The sequence below is a fragment of the Crotalus tigris genome, unplaced genomic scaffold, assembly GCF_016545835.1.
Source record: "Crotalus tigris isolate CLP2741 ecotype Arizona unplaced genomic scaffold, ASM1654583v1 scf7180000017623.1712378, whole genome shotgun sequence".
Classification (NCBI taxonomy): domain Eukaryota; kingdom Metazoa; phylum Chordata; class Lepidosauria; order Squamata; family Viperidae; genus Crotalus; species Crotalus tigris.
Genome location: NW_024096518.1, coordinates 362,349 through 378,956, shown reverse-complemented (window position 1 = coordinate 378,956; position 16,608 = coordinate 362,349). Strand labels below are relative to the sequence as shown.

The window sequence follows — 16,608 nt, the reverse complement described above, 5'->3', positions numbered from 1 at the left end:
TTTGGCTTGTGAAACCCCTCCTAAAGAAGCAGGGAATTAGGCTCCTTGGGCAGGCTGAGATGGTTTTCGAAATACAGGCAAACTGACATGGCTGAAAGCAGCCCTTACAAATGGGCCTGCCACCCTATTTGGCGAGCAAAGCTGGCAGCAAGCCACAGAGCAGGCTCTCCCAGGACTTTCCTGTCCAAGGGACTGATACCAAACTGCAGACACACTGCTTGCTTGCAGAATGGTTGTCAGATTGTGCGGACAATCATGCAAGTCAGCAAACGCCCTACTGCTTTCCCAAACCTCGGCTGCCTAACTGTTTCAGCCTCCTACCACTCCAGTGGACTGACCAAGGCAGCCACATCTTGATCCTTTGGTGGCCTTTGCAGTAGCTGGGACAAAATTTGGGAACAGCTGGGCTCAGTTGGCCCTTGAAGCCTTTGGGAAGCCTCAGAGAGTGGCCTGGAAGGGGCTGGATATGCAGAGGAGCTGAGGAAGAGTGTTAGGGCTAGAGGAGACACCTGCAGGAAATGTTTTCTGACTCACTTCTCCCTCAATCCTGTAGTCAGTGTGCCTGGAAGAGAGTATGAGCGTCCTAAAGGCACATTCATCTCCCTTTTTTGGGAAAAGTAGCAGCTCCAGCAAGAGCTGCTTCCCCACACAAGTGAAACTTGGCACTCTCAGCTGAGGAGCCCCAGGCAACAAGGTGCATGGCTCTTGAGGAGGCAGAGTTTGGAGGGTGGCTGGGCTTCTTATCAAAGAAGCCAAGGCCATGGGCTGAAGGAGGGTCTAGCGCATGAAAACGAGGAGCACAGGGAGGCAGCACTAGTTCTCCCTGGGGAGAGCTTGCCATACCAGGCCAGAAGGCACTTGGGCCTGCAAGGAGAGAGGAAAGGAGCAGCTGGGGATGAATGCCCATGTTGAATAAGTTAGAGCAGGGCTTTTCAACCAGTGGTATGGGTACCATCTGTGGTACATTCGCACCTGGCAGGTGGTACGCAACCATCCTAGAAAAGTGGTAGTGGGGGAGGGGAATGAGCTGAACTAGTGGCAGCACCGCACAAGCCTGAGCGAGAGATGGCTGGAGCTGCAGGGCTGTCAGGGCTCAGTGGAAGCGCCAGGATCAGTGCCGCTTTCCAGCTGATCGCTGCTTCTTCGGGGCTGTCAGAGCTCAATGGAAGCACCAGGATCAGCTGGAGCTTGGTGCTGATCCTGGTGCTTCTGCTGAGCCCTGAAGAAGCACCAATCAGCTGGAAAGCAGTACTAATCCTGACGCTTCTGCTGAGCCCAGAAGAAATGCTGATCAGCAGGAATGTTGCAGCATCTCCAGGGTCTTGTGATTTACATTCAGATGCTTGGCAACGGTTTCATATTTATGATGGTCACAGTGTCCCAGAGTCATGTAAAGTGACCAAAACCTGCTGCAACCACCCAGCAGATGGGGGGGGATAAAAACCAAATACCCCCCACCCCACCCCCACTGCCAATTCTCAATAGAAATACTCACAGCAATGAAAACCTTGGACAGGAGGAAGAGCGCTGCCAGGTGAGCAGACAGGTGTCTTGCTCGGCTGTGGCTTGGGGGGGCACTTTTTTCAATTCCATTGTAACTTTGAAGAGTCACTAAGCAAACTGATGTAAGTTGAGGACTACCTGTACTTTTATTACTTTTTTCCTTTTTTTGTCATCAAGTTTTTGACACCTTGCTAGGCGACTGATGGTACTCAGATGTTGCCATATCCTAAAAGTGGTACAATAGGTGAAAAGGTTGAAAAGCCCTGAGTTAGAGTGGGGGAGCCAGAGTGAAGTGGATAGGGCCAGGTGGCTATGGCCAATTGTCCTAGACCCATCTAAATGTTCTAGTGGACCATCACTTGAGTATGGGCCAGCAATCTACTGCAGTTGCTACCTAGCATTATAGCTATGAAAGCCAGTTGGGTGACTTCTCTCAGCCCAATTCACCTCACTGGATTATTGTTGTGGGAAAATAGGAGGAAGATCTGTTACATATGTTTGCCACCCAGAGTTATTTGTAAAACTAATAAAGGTGGGATATAAATAAAATATACTCTCCTCACCTTCTTATAATGACATTCATCATTGTTTTCTAAATAGATAATAGATAATACATCTTTTCTCACTGAAATAATTGTTCTGGTTTCTATATATTGTTCCACTTTTTCAAGACCGCCTGAATAATCCCTTCAAAACTCTACCTATCTCTCTTTGTCTGAAAAAGTGATAAAACCATATTTCTAGTGTTAGAAGATATAATTTTAGCATTTCAAGGTTTAGCCATGCATATTGAGAGAATTGATGACAAAATGGAAGAGGTGACTGAAAACACAGCAAGATTGGAAAGTAGAGTTGAAGAAGCTGAGAATACGATAGATATGACACAAGATGAATTAATTATTTCACAGTATAGAGACATGGAATTTGCGCTGCATATTAGAGGGATGAAAGAAAATCAGCAAGAAGATTTAAAGGAGGTAATTATTCAAGATATCGCTTTTAATCTGGGTACATTGTGGGTCCCCTTCCCCCCATTAGAATGGCAGAACCTGAAAATGAGGAGAAAGAATAATAGGGGAAATAATAATAGGGAGGGAAAAATAGGGGTTCTGACAATATGCGTTGGCAATGAAGTAACATTCCTTGATATGCCCACCTTGAAAGACTGACACTGCGGTATCATGTTTGCCATGTCTACCACATTCCTATGCTCAATTAAACTGGTCACTTGAAAAGAAAAAAAATGAAATTTCTTCAAGACTCTCAGATATAATTGATCTAATTCTGGAGTCTTAAACAGGTAGCCAAGCACTCCCTAACTATATTTTTTTCTTACTCAGGTTGCCACCTCTTTATTATATTAACTGTTTTGCTTAGGGCCACATGAAAACAGTTTCTTTTTGAGAAGTTTAAATTCGCTGCTCAGGAATTTTTGTCTGTGGAATCCTACAGTAGTTGTTCAAACTGGCACACTGAGATAGCTCAAAATGAAACTTTTACAGGTAGTCCTCGAATTATAAATGTAATGGATCCTGCCCATTCCATTTGTAACTTGAGGATTTGTAGTAGTGAATGGTGTAGCTTGAACATAATCACTCCCTCTTTAATCGAATGTGCAATTCATTAAGTACACATGACGTATCTCAGGGTGGGGAAGGCCATGGGGGGGCCTAGCAATGGAACAGGCTACCTGCTTCAGACCACCCAAGGCCTCCCCTGACCAACTAAAATACCTCATTGTCCTCACAATTGCTTCCCCCCCCATCCTGCCGCACCAGGTCACTTATCTTGCTAAGATCTAACAGATCTTGCCCAAATCCTCTCCAGCTGTCTCTTTTCCAGCATCTCTGCTGCATAAGATAATGATGCCCAGAAGCTTCCAGTCTCCGCACAAAATGTTTGCAAGCTGATGGGAGGCTTTAGATCAGTGATTTCTGTTTCCACAATTTGCCACCCAGGATGGGACTTCAAGTTAACCTCACCAATGTACTGGGCCTGGGTAAGAGTCCACCTTGCCAGCAGCAGACTCCTTGTGTCTGTGGGTGGGTTTCCCAGACCTGCCCATCTGAAGCAAGTAAGGGTAGTAAAGGGAGTTTTGAGTTTGAGCTCAAGGGTTGCTTTGGATAGAAGATGAGTACCTCTAAATTTTAACTTTAAAGCCCAGGAAGTGAGGGAAATGTGTGTATGCCTGTCTGTGTGAGAGGACCCTTCTCCCAATCATAGCTGGATCCTGTCTCTCTGGCCTGTCTAACCGCAAAAAGGATCTGTTCAAGTGACAGATCCTGGAAAGCATGCAGGTTTGGCCAGAGCACAGGATCTTTTGTTAAGGAAAACGGACAGGTTGTGTAAAAATGGAAGGAAAAATGAGAAAGTTGGATTTGGGCAACCAGCTGGGAAATCAATGAGCAAAACCCAGATTAGGAGGTGCCCATACAGCAAGTCCTCCCAAACTCTCCTGAGTCTGAAAATTGAAGGCAGTGGAAGGGGGTGCCTGTACACAATGCGTAGGGGGCAGCAGTCCACCTGGACCCCTTCTTGGTCCAAAAACTTAAGGTGATGTTCCCTTGAAAGGAGGTGCCCATACTCCGTGAAGAACCAGAGTCCTCCCTGACTTCATTTTTTTGTCTGAAAACTGACAGGCAGAGCTGCAGATTTTGGCCACAAGGGAAGACCCAGCTAAGCCAACTGAACCCCACATCGGAAGGGAAACATGGGAAGCTGTAACTCGAGGATCAGGTCCAGATCCCCCCCACCCAGGAGACTTGCTTGAGATGTGGGATGAGAAACGAGTACCTGTCCTAGCCAATATGAAAGAGAAATGAGCAAGGGAGGTATGAAATGGGCTTTGCTCAGGGCTTTGCTGAGAAACCAATTTGGCTAAATAAAAGTACTTAAAAGGAAAAATATATATGTGTGAGTATCGGGTTTTTTTTTCCTTCCTCTCTCTCTTCTATGCAACCACGTGATATGTTTCTAAGATTTTTGCCTTCCCTAAACTGAGATTTATGGTAGCAATGACCAGAACTTGAAAATCTAAGAGTTCTGTTTCCCTTTTCTGTTCTCCTTCCCTTGTCTTTATGTCAAAGTCTTTGTATGTTAGGTAAATGTAACTGTTAAATGTCTCTAATCCAAACAGACAAGGATTTTAAAATCTGTTAGAAAATAATGTTAAAATAAACAAAGGAAAGAAAAATATTGTTGGAATATTCATGAACAGGAAGAGTCATGTGGTAACTCAGTCAGCCAATGTGAAGAAAGTGCTACTGAGTCAGTGCAAAAAAGAGTATTGAGTTAGGAGCTGGATTTTCAGTCTCAGTTTTGTCTCTGTATCTCTCTGTAAGAAGTCTTCATTAAGCTATGTTGTTGTAAAGAAGGATGGTATTATAAATATTTTTATATAAATATAAAGTTATTTGAATCAGCTAAATGCAGTCAACTGTGAGAGCTTCTGTTTTATTTTTTCACCAATAGAGAAATTAAAATTCTCTAACAAATACCTTCACCCTAGTTTGCTTGGCCAGCAAAACAGTATGAACAGAACTGTGTTCCCTTTTTTCATCCACTCTGTGCTTTTAAGAAAAGCTCAAAGTTGTCAGAAAAAACTGGAATAGACATCATCACCACCAGATGGATCTACAGCTGGCTGACAAACCGTACTCAAAGAGTAGTCCTCAAAAGCACTATATCCACATGGAGAGAAGTAAGCAATGAGGTACCACAAGGTTCTGTCTTAGGCCCAGTACTCTTCAATATCTTCATAAATGATTTAGATAAGAGAATTGAAGGGTAACTCATCAAATTTGCAGATGACACCAAACTGGCAGGAATAGCCAACACCCCAGAAGACAAACTCAGGACCCAAAATGATCTTGACAAACTTGAACAATGAGCCCTATCCAACAAAATGAGTTTCAATGTGGAGAAAAGCAAAGTTTTACATTTAGGCAGGAAAAATCAAAGGTAGAAGTACAGATTGGCCAAGACCTGGCTTAAAAACCATAACTGTGAGAGGGACCTTGGAGTCCTAGTGGACGATCACTTAACCATGAGCCAGCAATGTGCAGCAACAACCAAAAAAGCCAATACAATCCTGGGTTGCATAAACAAAGCATAGAATCAAGATCACTCAAGGTATAAGTACCACTTTATAAAACCCTAGTAAGACCACACCTGGAATACTGAAGCCAATTTTGGTCACCATATCACAAAAAAGATGTTGAGACTTTGGAAAAAAAATTCAAAGAAGAGCAATTAAAATGACCAAAGGCCTTGAGACTAAAACATACAAAGAGCGGCTGCAGCACTTGGGTTTAGCTAGTCTAAAGAAAAAAAGAAACATGATAGCAATATTCCTGTATTTGAGGGGCTGCCACAAAGAAGAGAGGGTCATGTTATTCACCAAAACATCAAGAGGGCAGGACAAGAAACAATGCTTGGAAACTGAACAAAGAAAATGATCAAAGGCCTGGCTTTTCCAGTGTTTAGTGCCGCGGTGATGGTGGCTTTTCTCTAAGCCGCCCGTCAGTATGTGTAAGAGCCTGCAGAACAATGACAATCAGCTGTTTTGTGGCTCTCACCAGATAGAAGTTGAACTCCTCTGGTCTCTTAGAATTTTTTCTGAGAGACGAAGAGTGAGAGCTCCTTCGGAGTCTGGGACTACTCCGCATCCTGGGACGCCTTTGTTCTCCGGATGGGAGAACGGAGCAAGACCCTGCCTACATCTCTGCTAAATCAAGAGGAATTGTGAGTAAACTCAGAAGCAGACGGAGCAGTACAGGAGAAATAGTATTTTGATTTCGTATTTCAACCTTAACTCAAGAATTAATATCTTCCCTAATTAGTATTTTAACAAGAAGAGTGTGGAAGGGGAAGAAAAAAGGAAAAAAATGGCGGAAGAATTCTCTGTCTTTGTTTGAAGACTTTCACTTTCTCTGACTTTTGCAACAAAGTTTCTTCAGAGTAATGGACTTAGCCTATTGAAATTGTTACAGTTTGTATATAGAGGCAAGAATCCTAAGATTGTAAAGTTATAAGGATGGCTTCAGAACGTTTGGCTTCTTTGGTGCCTAAAGCCTCTATTTCCTCTCCATTGATTCAGACTCAGACTGCCTCTCAGCCTAAGCCAAAGACACCTCCTCCTTTTCCCCCACCTGCAATTTCACTTAAAAATTTACAAGAAGCTTTAAAAAAGAATGCTTTGGATATTAAAGAGGAGGTAGATGATCTTTTGGATTGTAAAATGGCTTCACAGAGGGCTGTTATGGCAGAACTATTGGAGGAAAAAAGTAAAGAATTGATGGAAAATATAATTTTAGCATTTCAAGGTTTAGCCATGCATATTGAGAGAATTGATGACAAAATGGAAGAGGTGACTGAAAATGCAGCAAGATTGGAAAGTAGAGTTGAAGAAGCTGAGAACAAGATAGATATGACACAAGATGAATTAATTATTTCACAGTATAGAGACATGGAATTTGCGCTGCGTATTAGAGGGATGAAAGAAAATCAGCAAGAAGATTTAAAGGAGGTAATTATTAAAGGTATCGCTTTTAATCTGGGTTGGAAACCGAAGGAAATTCGGAATGAGATAGAAAAAATCTTCAGAGTTAATTCATGAGTTGCCAGACAAAGAAATTTACCCTGAGATGTGGTTATCTACTTTTCAAAAAGATCTATACGTAATGAAATTTTACAGGCTTTTTATAAACAGAGGTTCCAGATTGCAGCTCAAGATGTTATGATTTTAAAAGAGATACCTCCAAAAATTTTAAGAAGAAGTAAAGATTTTGCTTTTCTATCTGAGGAGTTCAAACGTCGTCAAATTCAGTTTAGATGGGAGATTCCAACTGGAATAGCTGGGATTTATGAAGAAAAGTGTTATAGATTAACTACAGTTTCAAAGGCAGAAGAATTTTATAATTCTGTTTTGAAGGCAAGTTCCTCCTCATCTTTATAAGCTAGTAAAATTGAAGAAGAGCAGATAATTGGAGGAGCAACTTCACTGATTGTTAGAGAAGTACAAGGTCAACTTGCTGCACAGAATTTGGAGATAAAAGAACAAAGGATGACAAGAGCTGCATATAAACGTAGAGAGAAGCAGCAGAAGAATAGTGAAAAAACAGTAAGTACTACTACTACTACTACTACTACTACTACTACTACTACTACTACTACTACTACAGAGCCTGTGGGAGGAGCAAGACCAAAAAAATCTTCAACAATTGATCTTCAAGCTTCAGGTTGGTAGGGATGGCAAAGCTCCTGACATGGAATGTTAATGGCTTGAACTCACCGCAGAAAAGGAAAAAAAGCTTTTCATTACCTGAAGCAACATAACAATGACATAATATGTTTGCAAGAAACTCATATAACTTTAAAGGATTCTAAATATTTGACTAATTCTCATTTGGGATCACATTTTATGGCTCCAGCTCCAGGGAAAAAGGGGGATGTTGTAATTTATGTGAAGAAAAATTTATTGGCTGAATTAATAGAATCTGATCCTCAAGGAAGATATGTTTTTATAGATTTACTACTACGAGGCAAAAAATTTCTTATTGTTGGATTATATGCCCCTAATCAACAACAGAAGCAATTCTATAAGTTTTTGCATGGAAAAATAACTCAGTTGGATTACAAATCTGTAATTATGATGGGAGATTGGAATGGAGTTTTGGATTCAAGAAAGGATAAAAAGGGTACTTTCAAAACTCTTACTCAATCTAAGTTACCTAAAGCATTTTTTGATATGAGAGATGAGTTGGAACTTATTGATATTTGGCGTGAAAGGAATATAAATGACAGAGATTACACTTTCTATTAGGACAGACATCAATCATTTTCAAGGATTGATTTTATTTTAATTTCCAATGATCTTTTTTCTAGGGTCAAGAAGGTTAAGATTTTTCCTAGGACATTTTCGGATCATAGCCCTGTGTGGCTGGAATTATTTGTGGAAGATGGGAATAGAAGATCCTGGAGATTGAATGAGAATTTGTTCACTCAGGAGGAGTTTGTACAAAAATGTAAAGAACATTTGAAGGAATTTTTTGTTTAAATATGAACAAGGGAACATCAACGTCTATGGTGTGGGATGCTAGTAAAGCTTATATGCGGGGAATTTTGATTCACATGAATAATGTTTTTAGGGGTAACTTGACACAAAAACATAAAGAATTAGAAGGAGAGATTAAATTAAAAGAAGAAGCCTTTGATTTGAATCCGACAGATAATAGGTTAAAGGTTGCTATAAATACGCTTAGGGCACAATTTAATATGTTGATGGCAGATCAGGTGGCGACAAATTTACGTTATATGAAACATAATACTTTTTGTAATGCAAATAAGCCTGGGAAGTGGTTAGCTTATCAATTACGTAAGAAACAGAAAGCAAGAATTATAGAGAAAGTAAAATATAAAGGTACTGAGGTTTTTCAATATAATTTGATTAAAAAGAGTTTTTTAGATTTTTATACAAAATTATATGCTAGTGATAATATACATGTTGAAGAAGTAGAAAAGTATTTACAATCAGCGCATTTTCCTAAACTTTCTAATGAACAACAAATTATGATGAATTGTTCAATTACCTCAGAGGAAATTGGTTTTGCTATTAAGCAGTTAAAAGTGGGAAAGTCTCCAGGTACAGATGGATTGACGACAATGTATTATAAAATTTTATCTGAGGAAATGATGGAGCCATTAAAGGAGCTTTTTAATAGTATTTTGTTGGGAGCTCAAGTTCCCCCTTCATGGAGAAGTGCATTTATATCATTGATCCCGAAGGAGGATCAAGATCTTACTGAACCTAGGAATTATAGACCTATATCTCTTTTAAATGTGGATTACAAGATTTTCTCAAAAAATTTGGCAAATAGATTAATGGAGATAATGAAGGATTTGATTCATTGTGACCAATCAGGATTTATAACAGGAAGATATATGAAATATAATGTAAGGCAAATTCTTAACTTAATAGAGTATTTGGATAAGAATAATCAGATCCCTGCGGCTTTTATATTTTTAGATGCTGAGAAAGCTTTTGATCAACTAGATTGGAAATTTTTATTTTTATTGATAGAGAAAATGAATTTTGGAGATAAGTTTTTACATGTTATTAAGGCTAAATATCAGCAACAGTCTGCTCAAATTATTATCAATGGGGGTCTGACTGAGACTTTTAATATTGAAAAGGGAACAAGACAAGGATGTCCATTATCTCCACTGTTATTTGTTTTAACGATGGAGGTTTTGTTAATTCAGATTAGAGAGTCAACGGTAATTAAGGGAATAAAAGTAAACAGGAATGATTATAAATTGAGAGGTTTTGCAGATGATCGTTTAACTTTAGTACAACCTACTCAAGTAGCTGGTCACTTGTTGGAAATTATATCTCAGTATGGAAAAGTTTCTGGTTTTAAAATAAATAATAATAAAACTAAAATGTTATCTAAAAATATGTCTAATAAGGAAAATGAAATTTTAGTTAAACTTACAGGTTTTCAGATGGTGAAAAAGGTTAAATATTTGGGAGTATATATAAAACAGCTTCTAATGGTAAATTATATAAGAATAATTATGAATTATTATGGACAAAAATTCAAAAGGATTTAAATGACTGGAAAAAGTTGCAATTGTCGTTGTTGGGGAGAATATCAGTGGTAAAAATGAATGTTCTATCAAAGTTTCTTTTTTTGTTTCAAATGTTACCTATTCTAAAAAAAGATGCAAATTTGGACAAGTGGCAAAAGGGTATTAATAAATTTATCTGGGCTGGGAAAAAACCAAGGGTAAAGTTTAAAATTTTGCAGGATGCCCAAGAAAAAGGTGGGCTTAAAACACACAATTTGAAATTATATTATGATGCAGCCACCTTTGATAAGCGATTGGCTTAATTTAACAAATAAAGATGTTCTTTCTATTGTATGGTTGGCATGCATATTTGATTTTTAATAAGAAAGTAGATCGGGCTTTTAAATCACATATTTTAAGGAATGCTTTTCTTCAAGTTTGGAAGAAGTTTTATTATAGGTTAAATTATAAAATACCTATTTGGGGGATTCCTGGACATGTAATTGAGGGAGTCTCTAAGGGAATGAATTTCGATAAAATTTCGTATAAGGAGTTATTAATTTGGTCAGGTAACAATTGGCAGCTAAAATCTTTAGATGTATTAAGACAAGAAAATACTTTATACTCATGGTTTCAATACATACAAATTGTGGATAGGTGGACAGTAGATAAGAAAATTGGAATAACATTAGGAGATGAAAACTTGATTATTCAGATTAAAGATCAGAATCATGCTCATATTAAAAGAATCTACGATGAGTTAATAAAATTGGATTCGGAAACAGAGTTAATAAAAGATTGTATGATTAAATGGGCTCAGAATATCCAGGAACCGATTTTATTGGATCAATGGGAGAATATTTGGATTAGAAATGTTAAATTTACACAGGCCCAAAATTTGAGGGAAAATTTTTACAAAATGTTTTATAGGTGGCATTTGGATCCCAAAAAATTGTCTTGTATGTATCCTAACTTACAGCCCAAATGTTGGAGGTGTGGTAGTACTGATGCAACTTACTTTCATGTTTGGTGGACCTGTAAGAAGGTTAAAGCTTTTTGGATAATGATTTGGTGGAACATTCAAAAAGATTTTTAAAAAGAAGATAAAGTTTACTCCTCAATTATTTTTATTGAGTATTTTTATGGATTTAGATTTTAATGAAACTATTTTAATGTTGAATCTAATAACTGCAGCAAGGTTACTTGTGGGTTTATATTGGAAGAAGGATTCGCTGCCTACTTTAGAAGAATGGATACTTAAGGTTTCTACTTTAGCGGAAATGGCAAAGATTTCTGCTTATTTAAAAGACCATACACAAGAAAAATTTATTATAGTGTGGAGAAGGTGGATAGATTATATTCAGAATAAATATGGAACTTTAAAGTTCCATTTATTTTATGATTAACTTTTTCTTGATGTAATAATTATTATTTATAGAATTTTATAATATTCGATTGATAGTATTATATATTATGTTTATATTATTATTTTTAAAGTTTAGAGAGAGTTAAGGGTTAAGTATGAATTTGTTTATTGTATACATTTTTTGTTTTAAAAGTTATAGCTTGTGTTTGTTTTGTTTACAATAACCCTGTATTTTGCTCCGAGAGGCGGGGGGGTAGGGCGGGAGGGGATGGGTGGGATTAAGTAGGTCAGATATATAGAAATATTAATGTATAAAATAGAGTAATTCAGAGGGTGGTTCCGCTTGGGTATTTCCCCTGAACTGTATCCAAAGAGGGATGAGAGGGAGGAGGAAGGGATGGAAGGAAGTTGGATGGGAGGAAGAGATGAGGGGAGAGACGAGATGAGAGGAGAGAAGGAGTAGGGAAGTAGGAAGGAAGGTTGAGAGGGTGGATGCAGTCGGGGGGAGATAGACGAGCGACACCTAAGGTCTTATTTTAAAGGTATATTTCTTTTTTATTTTTTTTTCATATATAATGTATTGAAAGTATTAATTATATTGAAAATTGAAATAAAAACTTTTTACAAAAAAAAATGATCAAAGGCCTGGAGACTAAAACATACAAAGAGCGGCTGCAGCACTTGGGTTTAGCTAGTCTAAAAAAAAAAAGAAACGTGGGAGACATGATAGCAATATTCCTGTATTTGAGGAGCTGCCACAAAGAAGAGGGGGTCATGTTATTCACCAAAACATCAAGAGGGCAGGACAAGAAACAATGCTTGGAAACTGAACAAAGAGAAGCATCCTAGAATTAAGGAGAAACTTCCTGACAGTGAGGACAATTAACCAGTGGAACAGCTTGCCACCATAAATCGTGGGCGCTCCATCAGTGGAGATTTTTAAGAAGAGGCTACACGGTCACCTGTCTGAAATGGTATAGGTTCTCCTGCTTGAGCAGGGGGCTGGACTAGAAGATCTCCAAGGTCCCTTCCAGCTCTATTCTATTTACATGAAAAGTTTCATTCTTGCATTTACTGTATGTGTGTAAGTGGATTTCATCTGTCTATTTAACATCTGTAAAGTTAACTTTAATATCTTTTCAAAGTGTGCCCTCAAGCTATTCACACACACCCCCAATTCCACTTCTCCAATTCTTATCCTCTGTTCTCCATTCCTCATGTCTGACCAGCAATGCCTCTTCTGGAGAGTCACCCACAAAGGGGGGAGGGGGCCTGTTCTCATATCTTTCAGCCTGCACAGATAACTCTACAGCCTTTGGAAGCAGAGTACACTGACACAGACATTGTCTGCAGAGGAGATCCTCCATTCATTTGAGCCAGGGAATTGGGTTTGGATCCAGCCATCCACTAGAAAGTCACCACGCAAGCAGAGTGGAACAAATCTTCCCAAATCCTATATCGCCCAGATGCCTGTGAAAGCTGCAGAAAAAGAAAGGACTCCTGGATCTATTGGCCCCCACATGAAGCCTCAGAAGACAACTGTAAAGACTATGGGGGGAGGGCAGAAACTCATTATAAACTTTTTTCTTTCCTCATTTACCTTAATGTAATCAGCCAGTTAAATGGACTCATGGAGGGATGGCATTTGGAAGTGATTGGCACAACAAGTTTTGAACACCTTGGATTTCTGTCTGATGGGAGGGAAAATTTGTCCAGGATGTTTGTATTGCAAGTCTTGTAGAAGTAGCTGCACACACAGAGACACACACACAGAGAGAGACACACATACACACACACACCATTTAGAATCACACTGAGACTATCCCCCTCACCTACCTCCACATAAAGCTCCCTGGTTTTTGCTCTGTGGCACTCTTTGCATGCATACCTTCCTGCAAATTCCATGGGGGAGGGAACCATGCCCCCTTAGGCAATTTACAATTCATATGCCCTTAATGAGGAGGTAGCAGGAGTGCAGTACTGCAGGCCACTTTAGCTGACTGTGTTCAGCAGGTCAGCGGTTCAAATCTCACCGGCTCAAGGTTGACTCAGCCTTCCATCCTTCCGGGGTAGGTAAAATGAGGACCCAGATTGTTGGGGGCAATGTAAATATATATATACATTGCTTACTGATGTACACCGCTTAGAGAGTGCTCGCACTTAAAGCGGTATATAAGTCTCATAAATAAATAAATAAATAAACCCAAGTCCTGAATATGTTGCACTGGTGGACTCATAGTGGGAGTCCTAAGGCTTACTGTGTGCAATTTAAGAAATATTAATAGCCAAGCTTGCACACTGGCTAACGTTAATTGGACATCACAAACCTGTATGCACTAAACTAAGAGCTAAGGCAGGCTCAGTAAGCAACCCTTGAAAATGAGCTGGCAGTAATTATTTAATAAGGCAAAACATGGCTGTGAACAATTTTGGGGCAAACCTCACTGGAAACTCAGAGGAAGTGACATCAAACATCTAAAAGAATTGGCACAGAATATTGAACACTATAAATTTCTTTTCTACTTAACTGAACTTTTGTCTTGGCTTCTAAACCTTCATGGTTTGAAAGCTCCCCTTTTGGGAGGCCCTGCAGGAATCCTTTTCTGCTGCCTCTATCAGTAACTTCCCCTTTGCATTAACAGTTTAAAAGCTTATTTCTCCACATCCTGGAAGCCCCCCCCCCCATATAAGCACCCATTAAGTCTCCCTGACCAGATCAATTCTTAATCTTGTGCCAGTAAAAGTGCGTTAGCCACACTTATATGGCACAAAGTGGGATTGTTGGAAGTCAGCACACACACACCCACACACACACACACACACACACACACATACACACACCCTCCTAGAGAAAGAAATGTTTTGGAGAATATTTAAAAAGGTAGAATATTATATTTCCCCAAAGGAATAATGGAGAAAAATCTTAAGACAGAAACCCCTCCCCAATCTCCTTCCACCAAGCAGACCAGCTTTTAGAAATACAGATTTGGCGCCACCTATTCTTAAGCAAAATGTCTTCAGGAACAGCCCCACAGAAACAGGACATGATCTTTAAGATATAATAGGATTAACCCACCACCGTTAGAATACCAAAAGGGCACACTCAAGCTCAGGTCAAAATACATGGCACAGGAACAGGAAGAGCCTCAAATACAAAGCCACAGGAACAGGAAGAACCTTAAATACAAAGCTCAAAGAAGGTATAAAACCCACCATTCCCAGTTCCATTTTTGTCAGCTTTCCAAGAACCACATGCTGTTGGTTCTGTTCTTCAATGAACAGAACTTTCTTTCCTAAGGACTCTCCATTTTATTTATTCCTGGCTTGGACTGGACCTGATTATTATTATTTTTTTCAACATAACATTCTGGCAAGTTAAATCAATGGGGAAGCCAGATTCACTTAACCATGTTACTAATTTTAACAAGTGCAGGAATTGAGGTAATAAACGTGGCAAGAAAAGTTATAAAATGAGGCAAAATTCACAATGTCTCTTACCAACAGAAATTTTAGGCTCAATTGTGATTGTAAAGCAAGGACTACCTGTACTGTTGCCTATACTATATCAGTAGAAGATACATTTATAGTAGAATCTACTCAAACTTAACCAATAATTGGCAAAGGTTTTCCTATTTGGCAAGGTAGCCCAATTTTTATCACTTTCCTTTTGGACTTATGAATGTAAAAGAATTCTGTATCTAATTGGTCAAAAAGAATATCCTCATTAAATCTCTTTCACCCCAGGTATATTACAATTATCAATAACTTAAGCATACTGGCTTTCTTTATGTTTAGAGCAAACTAACTTAAATTCTTCAGAATCATACTGAAGCAGGAACAGAAATCATGCACTCAAATCATGCACAGCAAACATGACTAGTTTCACCTAATCCTTATAATTTATACTCTGCATACATTTCATATTTTAACATTTTTATTGGATGTATGCTACTCTGACAAAATGGTTCTATTAACCTACCCTAGATTTTCAGATTCAGAAAATATTCTTAGGATAACATTATGCCAACATTCCAACTACCTGTTTCCATGGTAACCATTAGAAATTGAGCATCTGGGGAAAGGAATCGGGTAGATTAACTGTGAGAAAATCATTTTGTTGCAACCTTTCTATTATATATTGTCCCTTATATACTGAATCGAATGTATCTATCCCATTTTATCTCACCCCTCCGCTGAAACCTTGCCTTTCCAAAAGGCAAGACAGAATTATGATCATATACGGAATGCCCTTCCCCCACGGCAGCCGGTGGCTGACAATACCACAATTCCCTTTTCAACAGCAACAGAGACGTAGCACGTTGCATCCAGTAAAATTAGATAACCTCAATTTTTCCCTTCTACCTTCCTTCTGAAGTGCTTCTACCTCTCTCTCTATTTGGATAACTTCTCACCCTCGTCGGAGAGGAAGCGCGTATCGTAAAACTCGCTGGCGAAAGTGCCATATGAGGAATCGTGAGATTGATGCTTCTCATCAGGCTGATTCCCTTTTGCATCGCGGCCTTGTACAGATCTTCTTTCATTGCCGGTGTTCTCATCCGCGATGATGGCCCAAGAGGAAGCAGTGGAAGCGGCCCCAAGCAGCATCCACAAGCTGCACCAATGCAGCCAGGACAAGATTGCTGCAAATGCGGCCATGGCGGCAATTCTTAAGTCCGATAGAGCACTTGCGCGTCGCCACCGCCTCTTCTGGGCTTCTACTCCACCCTTTGCAAGACTTCAGCCGAACTACTGTATTAGCTTCAGATCTTATTATCATAACCAGGCTTCAGCCTTTTTTTTTTTTTGCAAACCACTTCCTAATTGTTGCTTGAATATCTACATGAGTATGAATGGCTATATACTTATTGGTAGTCGAGATGATTAGTCATCTGTAGTGCAACCAAATGAACAGCCGAGGAAGACATATTTGAGATTGAAACCATGCTTCCATGGGGGGGGGGGGGAGAATAGCAGGCACAGAACTGGAACGCTAACAATGATACTGAATTACACCTATCTATATTCCATGAGAAGCAGCCAAGTACAGTATATAGTTTTGTGCATAATGATAGTAAATTTATTAATAAGCTATTTATTAGCTCAAGCTCCCCCAATCTTTTTAAGATAATGCACTTTAAAAAAAATTTTAACACACACACACAATCTTG

At 39.2% G+C, this 16,608-nt stretch overlaps 1 protein-coding gene across 7 annotated transcripts in view; it reads right to left on the bottom strand.

Moving 5' to 3' along the window:
* Positions 1-16,351, bottom strand: part of FRRS1L (ferric chelate reductase 1 like) — a 244,869-nt gene extending 228,518 nt beyond the window's left edge. For all 7 annotated transcript variants that reach the window (XR_005555308.1, XM_039332048.1, XM_039332075.1 and 4 more), the window contains exon 1: positions 15,853-16,351. Coding sequence is in view for 6 of the 7 variants with exons in the window: in XM_039332048.1 (XP_039187982.1) it covers positions 15,853-16,096 (244 nt within the window). In the remaining variant the exon portion in view is untranslated. The remainder of the gene's footprint in view (positions 1-15,852) is intronic.
* Positions 16,352-16,608: the final 257 nt, after the last annotated feature.